The following is a 14,409-nucleotide window of genomic DNA, read 5'->3' on the forward strand; positions in this document are numbered from 1 at the left end:
TAAACGTTCTCCTTTGTCAGACGGTCTCAGGGTATCCACAACAACAGTCCCGGGCTCTTGAAACTTACGAACAAATAGTTGGTAGATTTGCTTACTGCAAAAATAAAGGTGAAGAAAACTCGACAAAATGATCTTATCAGTGTTTGTATTTACCTTTGGCGACTGTATTTATTTTTTTCCCAAAAGTTGATATAGGGTTAAACTGAAAATTTTCTGTGGTATTATTACAAACCTTGGCAAACGTTTCTTTCTTACGGCTCCACTGCTTTTGTCATCACAAGGCTGGTTGGATAACTGTTTCAGAGAGCTGCCAGTCTTGAAAAGAATACGAAAATTTTAGCCTTTTTGAAAGGATGGATAACGCCATCTAAAATTAAAGACAAATCACTTATATCCGGTGGAAAGCACAACTCTCCTTGTCTACACCTATGCACTGGAAGAACATTCATCCAGTGACTAGCGTTATCCAGCCTTGAAAAACTGGCCCCAAGGGGTTTGAATTAAAAATTAATTACGGAAAGCAAACTGAGAAGGAAGTTAATATCTCATTTTGGTCCCACTCAGTAATAAACCAAAATGATAGGAAAATATCCAACTTTATATCTCTCCACAGGCATTTAATTACCTGATTTGTTCCTGGAGCACCGTCAAATGCGATATCCATGCCTTGCTCTTTGTTTACTCTGTTAAAAGAAGCTTCCTTTCTTGTTACTTCGGTGAATATACCTAATAATAAGTATAAAGCAAATTAAGATCGATGTTTTAAGTTGGCTGGTTATTTAAAAAAAAAACCTATGACGAGTGCCATGTTCTTTTGTGGTATTCCACCGATGGAAACGGGTTTCGACAAAGCACTGACTCCCAATCAAATGACCCCTTATTGACCCCCCTACTATCCCCTACTGACCCCCCTACTGACCCCCCATAAAATCAACGGGAAAATGAACTATCAGTGGGACCGATTTAAGTTCGTCAATAAATTTAGTTTACCTGAAACTTCCAAGATGGCGGACGAAGGATTTGTCACGGAAAATCGAGCACAGAATAAGTTGGAATATCATCAAGTATGGTATATGTACCCATTAGAAAATTAAGCAATGAAAATAGCGAGGAGATTCTGGAAAATAGTGAGGAAATTTACGCACACGATTACATCAACCAATTCTACCGCCTGCTGAATCCTAATTAGTCAATTCAAATTTCAGGCGCACCGGCCGTATGCAAGGTATAGTACTCCACTCGCGCGCCTTACTTTACTACGATAGCTTCATTGTCCCTCCTGTTTGATGAAGCATCTGGTCTCTGGATTGTTTGTGACCATGTGGTTACAACTGAGCGGCTGCCCACTAACTTTTGTTTGGCTCTTTTGGTACAGATTTCGTAAATTCTAACTAGCTTACTAAACTTTCTGACAAATTGAAATTACGAGATTTTCTATTGACGAATGGAAAATCGGCCACCGTTACGACTGAAAAACTGACTGCACATGTTTAAATCCTTAGAAGTGCTTATTACCATTCACTGGCTTGGTACTGCTCTCTGGTTTCTTTCTCTGAACCCCAAATGCCCCAGAGTTTGAATCCACATCTATAATGAAGTAAAAGTAAAATATATCAATACCCAAAATATATTGTGTTACTTAACGCGATTAATTCTTCAGTAATATCGATGTTGCTGATAAGCGTCTTTAATTTTTGACCGACAGTATGTGAGAAGTAACTTACCGTGGAGACGTCTTACAACGATGCGTGATTTTCGGTCAATACCTTGCTCTTCCAACGTTTGGTTCTTTAGAAGCTAAGATTAAGGAAAAAAGAGGAAGAAGTGGATCATTGCTTGCTGATGTATTTCTCCATACGGTTAGCATCAACGATTTTTTTATCCAAAACACAATTGAATATGAATTGATCGATTTTTAGTTCCAGCTCCAACGACAATGGTGGTAGTCCTTAATTTAACTCGCAGCAAGTAAGGAACTATTGCTTAGATGAGGTCTTATTTACCCTGCCAATTTAAGAGGCCATTTCATTGAGAACGGTCTCCTCGATTTCGGACTCCAAAATAGGTGTTCTTCATATTTCTACCATTAGTACTACGAAGAAAGACTGAGAACGCTTGATTGAACCAGCCTTGGGTCAAGGAGGTCGTAGCGTATCTCTGCTACAATGCTATTAGACATTTTATGAACTTAACAGTCTTAACTGTCCTGTCTCTTTTGGATTATTCTCTTATAAGAAAACGAGGGCACCACCATTCACTTAAGTTAAGACAGCCAAATGGTAAGGTAAACTGCTATTTTCACTCGCTTTTCGTTAGAATAATTAAAGAGTGAAACGTATTCCCTAAAGAAATAGCTGAAGCGGATTATTTCAACATTTTGGGGGGTAAACTGAGAAAGCTTTTTTAATAAAAGTTGACGTATTTTAGCTTTCAATTGTATTTTCAATTGTTTTATCATATTTTAATTGTCTTCTATAACATTTTTAACACAGAAGGACTATGTATTATTGTATATTGTATATATTATTATAAGTAAAGGTTTTTTCAAACAATTTGAAGTAAAAACCACAAGTAAAAGCGCGCGACGTTTCGACCGAATTTCGGTCATTATTAAGCTTAAAAGTGAAGATAAAAGTTTTTGCATAAGTATAAATATAAAACAAAGAAGTAAAAATATGTACAGTATGAAAACGTAAAAAAGGGTGTTAAGAACAATAAATTGCATGCAAGGATACATAGTTATAAATGATTAAAAACTTTCACACGATTTGAGTCTGTACATTGAGACTTGGTCTCAGTTCATTAATTGATTGGGTCAATTGTGCGTGAAATTTGCATGAAAATCCTTGGAAATTCGAGTGAAAAACTCGGAGGAAAATTTCCATCAACTACACTTCGCTTCTCCGTGGTAAGAACTTCCCGCCTCGATGATGCTTTCTCGGAAATCCTTGAACTGAAGGAGAGCCCAGAAGAAGGTCAACAACTGCAGTAAAACCATAGGAAAAGGTGAAAAAAGAAAGGCGAAAAAATACCTGTGTATTTATATAAAAGCCGAAAAGGTTATCTCAAAATTTTGACTTGTGCGCATGCCAGAACAAAAATCACATAAAACGCGATGATAGTGGAAAGAAACGCTTTTTAAGAGGTTTGGAGCTAATTTAGCAACTTTGAAAACCATAATCGCAACAGATAAAACAAATGGCTGTTTCACAGCTTATATTGACACTAGTGATTGATAAGTCCTCCAAACTGGAGAGAAACAAAAAGTTTCGGATCATTTCAACTGCATTTTAGTTGTATGGATAGACAATAGTACTTAGAAATATGAAGAAAATCCATTTTGGAGTCAGAAATCGGAACCGTTCTTTGTGACACAGCCTGTAAAAAGTTAAGCTCTATCCTTGGAAATACAATTGTTTAAAAGAGAATAACACTTAGAATAGTAGACTAGTTAATCAAGTCATACTTTTTTACTTCCAGACATGAATTCACAGCCAGAGGGTAGTTGGCCAATCTTGTCTTCCAAGGCAGTGATCAAACGTTCTCCTTTATCAGAAGGTTTCAAGTTGTCCACAACAACAGTCTCGGACTCTTGAAACTTACGCACAAGTACATGGTAGCCTTGTTTCCTATTAAATAAACAACCATAATAAAGCAATAAAACTTCACACAATTACAGCTGCAATTCTTTTTCATTAGATGTTTTGCTCATAACACGCATGTATTTTTGTCTATTCAGGACAGTTTTAATAGATACAACATAAACGAATTGCACGAAAGAGTGCGGAATTTGAAAATTCACGATACGAGTGATATGTTTACGCTTCCATGATCGCTCAGGTCTTTATTCGCGATTGTTCAGTGGCAAGATATATGCACAGTCAGGTACAAATTCTGATTTACTAGTTCCATTTTGCTCAGTATGAATAAGACAATCTGTTTTTGAAGTCTTAAAAAAACTAAAGGCAACCCTAGTAATAAGAAGATTCGAGAGATCACAATGACCGATTAAAAACTATCATATAACGCGCACTTTCCGAGAATAAGTAAACAGGTATAAATCACAAGAATTGATTGTCAGTGACGGTCGGATCGGGCCAGATCGAGCTGGATCGAATTGTATTTCTAATCTGAGACCGGAAGTCAAAATGCGCTCCTGTTTACTTTATTTAGGGTATCAAATGGTCTCATTCAATTTACAAGTGCTTGCGAAATTAGACCTTTGCTCGATTTGCTCGGAAAAATTAGATGAGTGATGCCTTGCTCGTGCTGGCAAAATTTTGCAACTGCTCGCATGCTCAGATTCTTGTTAAAGTGTACTCGATTGCTAGAAATTGTGCGAATCCTTAGGGTTAGCGTTAGTCTGGCAGCCTTTAGCTTCTTCTCGTGGTGTCGACATCGTCGTGTTAGAAAGCTTCTTAATAAATCTCCTTGAGCGTGCACACACTGACTCACGTGAAGATACGTGACGTAATTTATGCCTACATGTAGCTTTTGGAGGTGTAAGCCACAATTATGGACAAATTGTTTTGGAAAATGCCAAAATCATGAAATCATAATCGTAATACTTACAGAATGAGTGTCAACAACCCTATTCCCCCATTCAATGTTGGAAAATGGTAAAATGCAATCTTGTGCTAGATGAAAGTGTTTTGTCAACATTGCTCAGGGGTGATGAGGGGCAAAATGTGTATAGAATGATTTTTTCCAACCCCTGTGACCAAGGTTGTCTGAGGATGGGAACTATATCAACGCTTTTTCGTTTGACCAATCATAGTGATATTTGGCTTCTGTAACAACCTGAAGCTAAATATGAAATAGGGGTTAAATGGAGATCATGTGATCAACGGGTGACGTCACAATGACGTCAGTCAATTCCATGGAGCAGTTCTGGTGAGACATATAAGATATGCTGGCTTTTAGAAATTAATCACCATCTTTTTGAACGCAATTCTCGCCAGAACAAAACGAGTACATGTTGTTCAGTTTGCAGATTACTTGACGCAAAACAACGTTTCCTTCTTGTAATATCATAGGGACAGCTGTAGAGACTCCGGCTAGCGGAAAATTTACGAAGGCTCGCTGCTCGCAAGACAAATCAGATCACTGCTCGTGCTTGCAAAAATAAACGCACGGCTCGCATGCACGCAAAAGCTCGCAAAGACCATTCTATATACCCCTTTATCTAGCGTTACGCTTGCATTTTACACTTTGGTTTAGCAGTGGATTTCTCCGCGCCCAAAGACAAGTGACACGAGGCAGGCCAAAAGGCCTTTTGATTGTTGTATTATCGATACTCTTAATCCGGCCAAATCAAATATCCTCCTCAACACCTGCTGTTGAATCATCGGAAAGATGGAAATTTCGACTGTAAAATCGAAAGCTAAATGGTTAAAATAAGTCGATAATACAGACCTTGGTACTCGTTTCTTTTTAGCGGCGGTTTTGTTTTCTCTTTCCACATCACAGGCGTTTGGTAATTGATCCAAAGAGGGCTTCGTCTGCAATATGAAAAATAAATATCAGATGATGCAAGAAGCCCTGTTCAGTAAAACTCCGAATTACCCAACTGAAAAAGGAATAAAAATGTTTTAAATGTACCAATCAGTTCAAAGTAAACATCATATTACGGAAACTGCTACCTTTTTAATAGGGTTAAAAGTCAGAATTTGTCTTGGACTACGACCGACTGGAGCAGAATCAAGCCCAGTTCTGTGATTAACAAGTGGTACGTCTTGACGCTTAAGTTCTCTTTTCAAAAAAGCATCCTTTTTTATTGCATCTTCAAATAGGCCTAGGTGAGAAACAAAAACAAACAAAGAAATGAAACACAAAGCAAATACCAACATCCCATGATCAGTGGCGGATCCAAACCCTGAGCTAAGGGGGTGGGGGTGGGGGCGTTTGTTTTGCTTGCCCTGCTGGCTTTTCTTCCTTCTGTGATTTTCTTCTTAATTTACCCAAAATAAGGGGGGGCGCTCCCCCCCGGGCCCCTTCCCTAGATCCGCCACTGCATTGATACATCGTATTCCGAAGTTAACCCATTTTGGCCTGGAGAATCGGACAGGGACATCCGTCCATCCAAGTTACCGCGCTGCTTTCAAGTAAAGTAAAAAGTGGTTAAACTCTGTTGATGATCACTTTCCCTCAAATTTATGCTTTCAAACGGCGTTTCACCCAAATGTGGTGTTTTCAGCTTAAATATCTGTTGTAGTGCGAATTTGCATTTTATAACGCTGTTATATTTTTTATTACTCTTTAGATTTTTTTTTATTTTCTGGGTTTAGATTTTTTTATTTATTTTATTTTATTTTTTTATTTTCTAATCTTTTTTTATATTTTTAGCTTGAACCAATTTTGGAGCTGTTCTAACTTTTTCGAAAAATGTGTGAATTCCAAGTTCGCTGATTGTGTGACGTCATTTTGGCGTTATGCGACGTAATGATTGACAAGTGCTTTTCACTAATGTAAACAATCCACTACGACATAAGCACAAGCACAAGAACACTGTAGTGAGGACGTCCACAACACAAGCTTAAGCATGAGCACAAACGCAAGCAGAAAAAGAAAATTTTTTTCTTCTTGTGTTTGTGCTTATGCTTTTGTCAAGAGAGAACAAGCTGCTGTGAGTATAAGCATAAGCGTAAGAATAAGCATAAGTCTGCCATCTTGTTGTACTGTATCGAGGAGGTATGGAACCGAAAATAAGGCAATTATCCATTTTGCGCATGCTTGAGTGCTTATTGTTGTGTTGCTGGCGTCCTCACTACTGTCGTGCGGTAGGAGGCTATTCACGAGTCGACACCTTCATCAACGCATTGAGTAACTTAATAAGGGATCTACGATCTACGATTCAGGATCTTGTGGAAATACCAGATTTAAGGTGGCCGAACACAGTTTTCGCGCGCTTTTACTAATGCGATTCAGTGCGCGCACAAGGATTGCAAAAAACAAACATGCCGTCGATACAGCGATCATTCTATTTGCTGAACGTCCGCACTATATGTGCTATTATTCTTCAAAATTGAACGCAGTGTATTGATGGCTTTAGTCTTTTATTACAAAGGTAAGTTAGAAAAGATAACGATGCAAAGAACCCAGCTATTCTCAGCTTTTTCTTTCTTACCGAAAGAACCCAGTTCAATGCAGCGCATGCGCAGTTGCTCGAAAAATTGAGACCGATTGCTTTTGCAGAAACTTGCCGATTTCTAACGATCCAGTCGTTAGAAGTTCAAGAAATTTGACAAGTAAATAGTTCAGAAACCACGTGAATGATCTATCAAACCCTTCTGGGGTTAAACTTGAACTCTTGCAAAAAACGGCGCCAAAGCATAAATAGTTTAAAAGTAATGGTGAATTAGGCATAGGCACTTGAAAACTGTGTTCGGCCATCTTAAATGGACAATACAAACTTCGCGATTCTTTCAATAAGAGAGACGTCTGACGCAATCCACGCCAACCTATTTGTCTATACCAGAACATAATTTTGTTTAAAGTGTAGAAAATTTGCTAAAAAGCTGCGAGCCGGGTCAGTGAGATTGGTTTATCTGGTTTGCATTGTACGTTTTCCTCCTCAAGGATCACCGTATATCTCCATATATTTGATTAATTCTGTCTTTGGTCAGATAAGTTTACGGTAACTCAGTATTTTGGTTGTCAAGATAAATAATCTTAAAAACGTACATTTGAGGTATTTCATTTTGCAATTCATTTAATTGATGTTTTACTATTAATTACACAACTCCACAGGCCTGGCAGGTTGTCTGTTAGACTAGGCATACCTTGAAGGTTTGATGGCAGATTACGCAGTGGATCTCCTTTCAAAATGTAGCACAACACTTTAGCATTGGTTGTACACATCTCGGTCAGTTCCTATGTGAGGAAAAACAACACACCACTAGTGAAACGAAAAAGTATAATGTCTATAAGAACATAAACATATTATATGAGACAGGGATCGTCGGAAATTTCAAAGGAATCATTGTATAGCTTCTTTTAAAATTAAAATTTGGGGGTGCAGTTCAAGATCATAAAAGATACCAAGACAGACAGGAAATGAGATCGTTGGACACTAACAAAAGATCGAAAATAAGAATCTGGGTTCCTGAAAACTGGCGAGCGGCCTTTGAAAGCTCTTAGTGACTACTCTCCGATACCTACTGGGAAAAAAATAACTTGCACGATCAAAGTCAAGGTGTCCTGAAGCCGTTCCATACGAATGTCAGCGAGATTACAACAGACTTTCCGAACTTAAATGGGGTTTAATTAAGTAGACATCGTGAAAAAGTGAGCTCCATACCTGCTCAAACTCCTTTGAACTCCCATCGTGAACTAAATTGTTTAATTGTTCAAGCAAATTATGATGATACTTCAGATGTCTTTCCAATCTGTTGCACTTGAAGAATAAAGACGGGAGAGAATTATAATCTGTTAGGATGAGACGTTATCACTGGTCATATAGATATACAATACATAAATCTCCTTTTTCCTCGCGTAACGAGGCCCGAGGAATAGTTTAGGATATTATTTCGTTTTGGTTCTATGTCTGTCTGCAAATGGTGTCGACCAAAATGATGTACGACTTTGCACTCGTCTCAAAGGCAGGGCAGTCGCAACTTACATGACTGAATTGGGATGAATGAAAAAACACTAACTTGTAGCTTTCAACGAAATCTCTTCCTTAGCATTATGACGCATGGTTCTACTGATTTAGGATTGATTGTTTGATGATGACTAAAGGCTTAAATGATATTTCTCCAGAAGTGCTTTGACTATTGTTAAGGTGGCTACTGCGTACATTCTCGGAACAAGGGAGTGACAACAATTAGTTACTCCAGGTTGTATTCGAGTGTTTCACAGAACTTAGAAACACAGTCAAATCTTTATTAAAGGAAATCTTGGCTAAAACAGTTTTGTTCAATATCAAAAGTTGGTTTCTGTGTTAAATTGTTTCAGTGATTTGAAGTCGATAATTCCTTGCCTATTTTGAATGCTGGCCGTTTAGCTTCTGTTATTTTAGGATTTCAAATTTCCTGCGCGCCACCACGTTTACCATTGCAAAGCTTGATGGGAATTTATGGGTCACTTCGGGGTGGGGCGTTTTTAAATTATAGCATTAAGTGCCTCCAGAAGCATATCACCTACAATTCTGGCCATAAGTTGTTGGGACAACTCCCCTTTTGCGCGCTAAAACCCACGATTTCAACTACGTCCTTGACGTTTAAAAAGAAAAAAAAGATGAATAGAAGCAAGTATAACTGACTCCCTCCCCCCTGGCAATGTTGAAAGAAAATGAAGCTATTCTGAAAACTAGATCGGATGTGGTAAAAAATGAAAAAGGGACAATAGAAAGTGGTTAGACAGTTGTGTTGGAACGAAACGTGATTGCTGAAAAATCGTTATTATCCCCTTTAGTTCGAGAATACTGTTCTAGGAGGCGAACAATTCTTGAAACGTGGCTATTCTGAAGCTATTGTCAAGGTTTTTTTTCTTCAAGATTTTTATCAGCATTGACAGAGGGGAGGGGGGTTTGCGGGCTTACGCGATCCTGGTCTTAAGAGAGGCTGCCTGTAAAGTCATCTGCCGTCTGTCCCAACACTTGTGACCAGGATTGTAGGTGATTTTGCTTCTGATGCCTCTAATCGTATATAAAATAATTTCTGGATGGACGTGTACAGCCGGTTCCAACTGAGAAATCGTTTTCTGCAGGCTCCATATCGAAATCTCTGACCCCCAACATGGCGACGCCCAGGTGATTTAAACTAAAATCCAACACCTAGTATTCGAACCACTTACGTACAGATTTAGGAACTACTGTAAGTGGGGCGGATACGAGGGTATAGCAATTATATTACAAACGAGTTCTGAGGAGGTTTATGTAAGTCTTCAAAGTAGAAAGTTACATAGGTAACCTTGATACTATCAGGTTCAAAAGAAAAGTGTGGGTGGCGAAAGTTTGAAATTCGTTATCCTTGGTAAGAGAGGGGCGTGACATGAAATTTATGATATACGAAACATCTTCCGTGTTTCTATAGAGTAAAAGAAAGACGATTAGAAACTTGGGAGAACGAGAAATGCTATGGGAACACGAGCCGAGAGGCGAGAGTTTCAACAGCTTTTTCGAGTTTCTACAACTCAATAGAAATACGGATAACACGTTTTCTATTTCATTTAGAAAATACCGCGACGAAAAAAGAAAACAAATTGTTTACGTTAATCATCAAAATGTAAATTATCTTTGCTCGCGACATCAGTACGTCAACAGCTCGTGTCAGTTCTGTGTTTCTATAGAGCTACGATTTTTTATTAGCGCGCGTATTTTCTTTGGGCTATTTTCTAATAAAGTATACTTCACCCATTTCCGTTTCCAGCCCCCCCCCCCCCCCCTCCCTCTCTATCTCTCTCTAAGTGAAGGTAGGTCAGTAGTTATACGTCCCCTAGGTTTATGTACGTCGCAAAGATTTTAAACTCAAACCTTTTCTTGGTATTCTATCTTCTTTTTGTTTTCCCATAACTTGTCTGTTCGAGATCGGCGCGCTGGCCACATCTTCTTCTGCACGATACCAGCGAATCCAACTAACCAGTTTGGAGAATGACCAGAGTAGTTGCCATTTCTTTGCTTCTGTAAATGAAGGGCAAATTTTATCTCTTTTTAAATTCTGATGAGCAGTATCTTTTCCAAGCAAATTAAGGGCCGCTAGAACTGATAATGAATTTTCAAAATTTAGGCTGAAGCATTTCTGAAATGCGTTATTAAAGGCAAACACCATTTAAAGCTAAATTTTATACCTGTAATAATTATTGTTAGGCAGTAGTTTAGATAGAGGTGATTGACAATGAAATAAAATGGCCAGAAATTTACTATCAAGACCTCCCTATCAAGACCTTATCGTTATCTTTCGAACACGGGCCAATGGCAGAAATTTCTCGTGTGTACTAGCGTGTGCAAAAGATTGGCGAAATCAACAAAATCCCCTGCCATAGTGTATGAAGATTAAGTCTACGAGTATTGAAAGCAAAGACAAAGCAACTGTACGTGGTGTGAATAACACATCGAAACACAAAACAATTATAATATTTCTCATCAGACTGCAACCACGCAATTGCAACATATCGAACGCAATCCCTAATCTACGATTAATATTACTGCTAGTTCAATTTTAGTTTGAGTCTTTATCAAGAAGCCCAAAAATCTATGCTTGGCACATCAGTTATTAAAATTGCCAAAAGAATATTAATATTATTGTTGATAATTTGTTATTACTTTGCTCTTCTGTGGAGACAAAAACCACAAATTTTGAGAGTTGCTGTTATAGCAATTGTAAGCACGCGATTGTAAACCATGACCAGGTCTGACCATGCAGATACGAATTACATGCCAAGTTTTATTTCAAAACGGTTCATCCGTTGTTAAATATAATGTGATTTTGGAGAAACCCTGCTGAACAACTGAGCAAGAAATCCAAATGCGATTTCAATTTGGTGACGATTTGGTAAAAATCCCGTAAAATCCACGTATTTGAAGAGTTCAAAGAGTTCAGAGCCACTCTCCCTCCATGTTCACCATTTTAGATCCATTTCCGCTCCACGAATCGTACACATGCCGAACAAACTGGCGCACCGATTGGCTACCAACATTAGAGATTGTGGAGTCACGATTCAGTCTACATTATAATTATTCCATTTCATTAGTATGCACATTTTGGAGACTTTCTGATGTTCCTTTCGCGCATACACATCTTCTCGCGGCTCTGTAATCTGCTGCCTCGTCCGGCCTTCTGTCTTCTTGTCGGTTGTTCTTGAGAAACCACACAATGAAATAAACATGTTGATAAATATCCCTATGGCTACCCTCATTAGTTTAAGAAGCGTGCTTTATGAGAGTACAGTGAAGCGAGGAGTTCAAGATCGCTCAAGACATTAAAGAAATGGCAGACGAATAAAAATAAACTTGTAGGTACGTCGAACAGGCACGGAGGTATGATAAAGGGAATATCCAATTTGGCTCCCTGTTAACGGTATAACGAACGTCTAAGTCTACAAATTTCTACGTTATCTAGAGGCTCTGGAAAACCTGCAGCAAATACTGTTTTCCTAGTGTTCTCTTATCTCCCTTTCAACTGTTTTTTTTTTTCCCATTATAAGTGTGATTTTTGTGTGGTTTTTGGCTTGAAGACTTCCCCTATATCAAAGGCTTTTCTGGCCACCTAAAACGTTCTATTTCGATATGTGTCTTACCTGCTTCATCCAGCAAGCATGTTTGTGGTCTTGTTTGATGCTTTTCAAGCTGAAAAGCACTAAAATGAAATCAGGTTGGAGGGGCATGGAAAGAGTGATTTGCCATGGGAACATAATTTATTATAGCCGTAGGTGTACTGCCTGTAGAACTATTAGCCTGCCGAGTTTCAATGGTCTTTGCTGCAAATTGACCGAGATAGCTCTATTCATACTGGGGGTTGGGTGTATGACATCATCAGTCCTCTTATTCGCATATTTTATACATTTTTCAAACTTAAATATCTTCGGAACTTATGCAGATATTAGCAAACGATAACAGGCGTTTATAATCTTACGTGAAATACTATGTGATACACCTCAAGGAGTGAAAAATGTGATCATACTAGCACTTTAAAATTACACCAAGTTGGTGGCAATTGAAAAGTCACGCGATAAATTAGTCACCCCGGATCAAAGGACTTGTTACATGATTACGCGAGTGTTCGGTTCAAATTATGTTTTGCAGGAACGAAGAAAATGTTTTACGGATACTGAACTTACATTAAGCTCTAATTTCCACTGCTCAGTTAAAATTCGAATTGGCAGACAGTTTCAAGAGGTCGAATTGGCAGATGGCGAATACATTTATACGTATGAATTGACAAAGAACTTCATTTGGCTGGCTCGTGCAGTTTTGACAGTCTTTGACTGGAACTTTATTCTTGCTTACTTACGTTGAATTATACTCGAAATAATGTGATTATCTCATCACTACTACTGTAAAATTCACTCTTTGCCTCTCATTTCGGGGTCCCTACAGATGTGGGCCTGCAGATTGGTGTCAGCAGATTTGCGTTTAGGAATCGATTCCAAGAATTCGATAACCTACGGATAAGCACACTCTTTTGTAAGATTGAGTTGATTAATTTCGTCGTACAAAATATTTAGAATTAGCCTTTATTTTGAAGTAGTTCGAGTGGAATAACGTCGTACCGCAAATGTAACCATAAAATTTCATGCTCTATCCTTTTGTTCTTAATCCAGTCGAGTACGCTGACGAAGAGCTGAACTGAAATAGTATAGGTGCCCCAAGCGAGCTGCTATTACAGGTTTCTTTGTTCAGACAGAAGTCTGCCATTTCAGACCATTGAATTGAACCATTGTTTTCCTGATTCAATATTTGGCGATTTTTCTCCAATGCTTTTGGAAACCATACCGTCTAATTAAGGTAAATGCTAATTATGGCAAATTTTGCCGTTGCGGGCGTAGAAAATTAGGAATATAGACATGTGCATCATCCTGTGGCAAGTAAGATACAAATAACCGGAAACATATTTCAAATGACTGACTCTGAGCAGATTAGGTTGTGTAATAATAAATGAGTAATAATACAAGACTCGACTGTCTAACTCATGACGAAAAATATAAAAGAAGAAATTTTTCATGGTATCAGTAGCAGTTCAAGCAGTGTGTGTGTATTCTCAGTGGTTTGAAATGGACTCCTCAATATTGACTCTGTATCACGCAAGCCGTCTTCTCTTCGCCGGCACGATTGCTTTGTATACTCCTTTAGAAAGTCTTAGAATTGATATTTTTTACCTGAGACACCACAGTCCTAAAGCTTGATAAACTTAGCTCGATTTTTTGGTCAAGTTGAGAAGAGGGAGCGCTTGGTTTTACAGCCCGAGATATAGAGACGTCTGCATTTTTCAATTAATTGCGACATTAGTTAAGATTCATTCGAAGTGCGTGTATCGGATCTGAGCTGTTTCGAAATGCTAGAAATCAAAAACTTACTTGCAGTTTGGTTCCTTCTGTCTTACGACGTCGCTTCCTAAATCTTTTTCTTCTCTTCATGTTTGTATGTTGCTATCAACGTACAGGAAGAACTAATGCAATACCGAGAGAATTCAACACAGGAATATGTAACACCTGACTGCACAAATACGGATTAGGATGTTTCGCTTTCGCGGCGAGCATCATTGGCCGAAAAAAAAAAAAAAAAAAAAAAACCAAACAGACAAACAAAGAAAAATTTGACACGCAATGCGTGCGGAATCGATGACGTGTAAAGGTCTTGGCTATTCGCCAAATATTGCAAAAACAAGGAATTCTGTTTGGTTAGTACTGTTGCGATTTCAATGCATTTATACTCGATTTTTTGTTTATTATAAATTATTCCTTAATCTCTCC

At 38.3% G+C, this 14,409-nt stretch overlaps 1 protein-coding gene across 2 annotated transcripts in view; it reads right to left on the minus strand.

Annotated features, from left to right (window-relative positions):
* Positions 1-14,144, minus strand: part of LOC145477865 (uncharacterized) — a 47,732-nt gene extending 33,588 nt beyond the window's left edge. For both annotated transcript variants that reach the window (XM_081455720.1, XM_081455719.1), the window contains exons 1-12: positions 14,014-14,144; positions 10,475-10,621; positions 8,300-8,395; positions 7,782-7,872; positions 5,643-5,794; positions 5,416-5,501; positions 3,467-3,629; positions 1,725-1,797; positions 1,516-1,587; positions 626-726; positions 233-315; positions 1-94 (exon numbers count right to left, since the gene is read on the minus strand). The exon at positions 1-94 is cut by the window's left edge and continues 69 nt beyond it. In XM_081455720.1, the coding sequence (XP_081311846.1) occupies positions 1-94; positions 233-315; positions 626-726; positions 1,516-1,587; positions 1,725-1,797; positions 3,467-3,629; positions 5,416-5,501; positions 5,643-5,794; positions 7,782-7,872; positions 8,300-8,395; positions 10,475-10,621; positions 14,014-14,073 (1,218 nt within the window). In that variant the 5' untranslated portion in view covers positions 14,074-14,144. The remainder of the gene's footprint in view (positions 95-232; positions 316-625; positions 727-1,515; positions 1,588-1,724; positions 1,798-3,466; positions 3,630-5,415; positions 5,502-5,642; positions 5,795-7,781; positions 7,873-8,299; positions 8,396-10,474; positions 10,622-14,013) is intronic.
* Between the last annotated feature and the right edge of the window lie 265 nt (positions 14,145-14,409).

The sequence above is a fragment of the Orbicella franksi genome, chromosome 2, assembly GCF_964199315.1.
Source record: "Orbicella franksi chromosome 2, jaOrbFran1.1, whole genome shotgun sequence".
Lineage (NCBI taxonomy): Eukaryota > Metazoa > Cnidaria > Anthozoa > Scleractinia > Merulinidae > Orbicella > Orbicella franksi.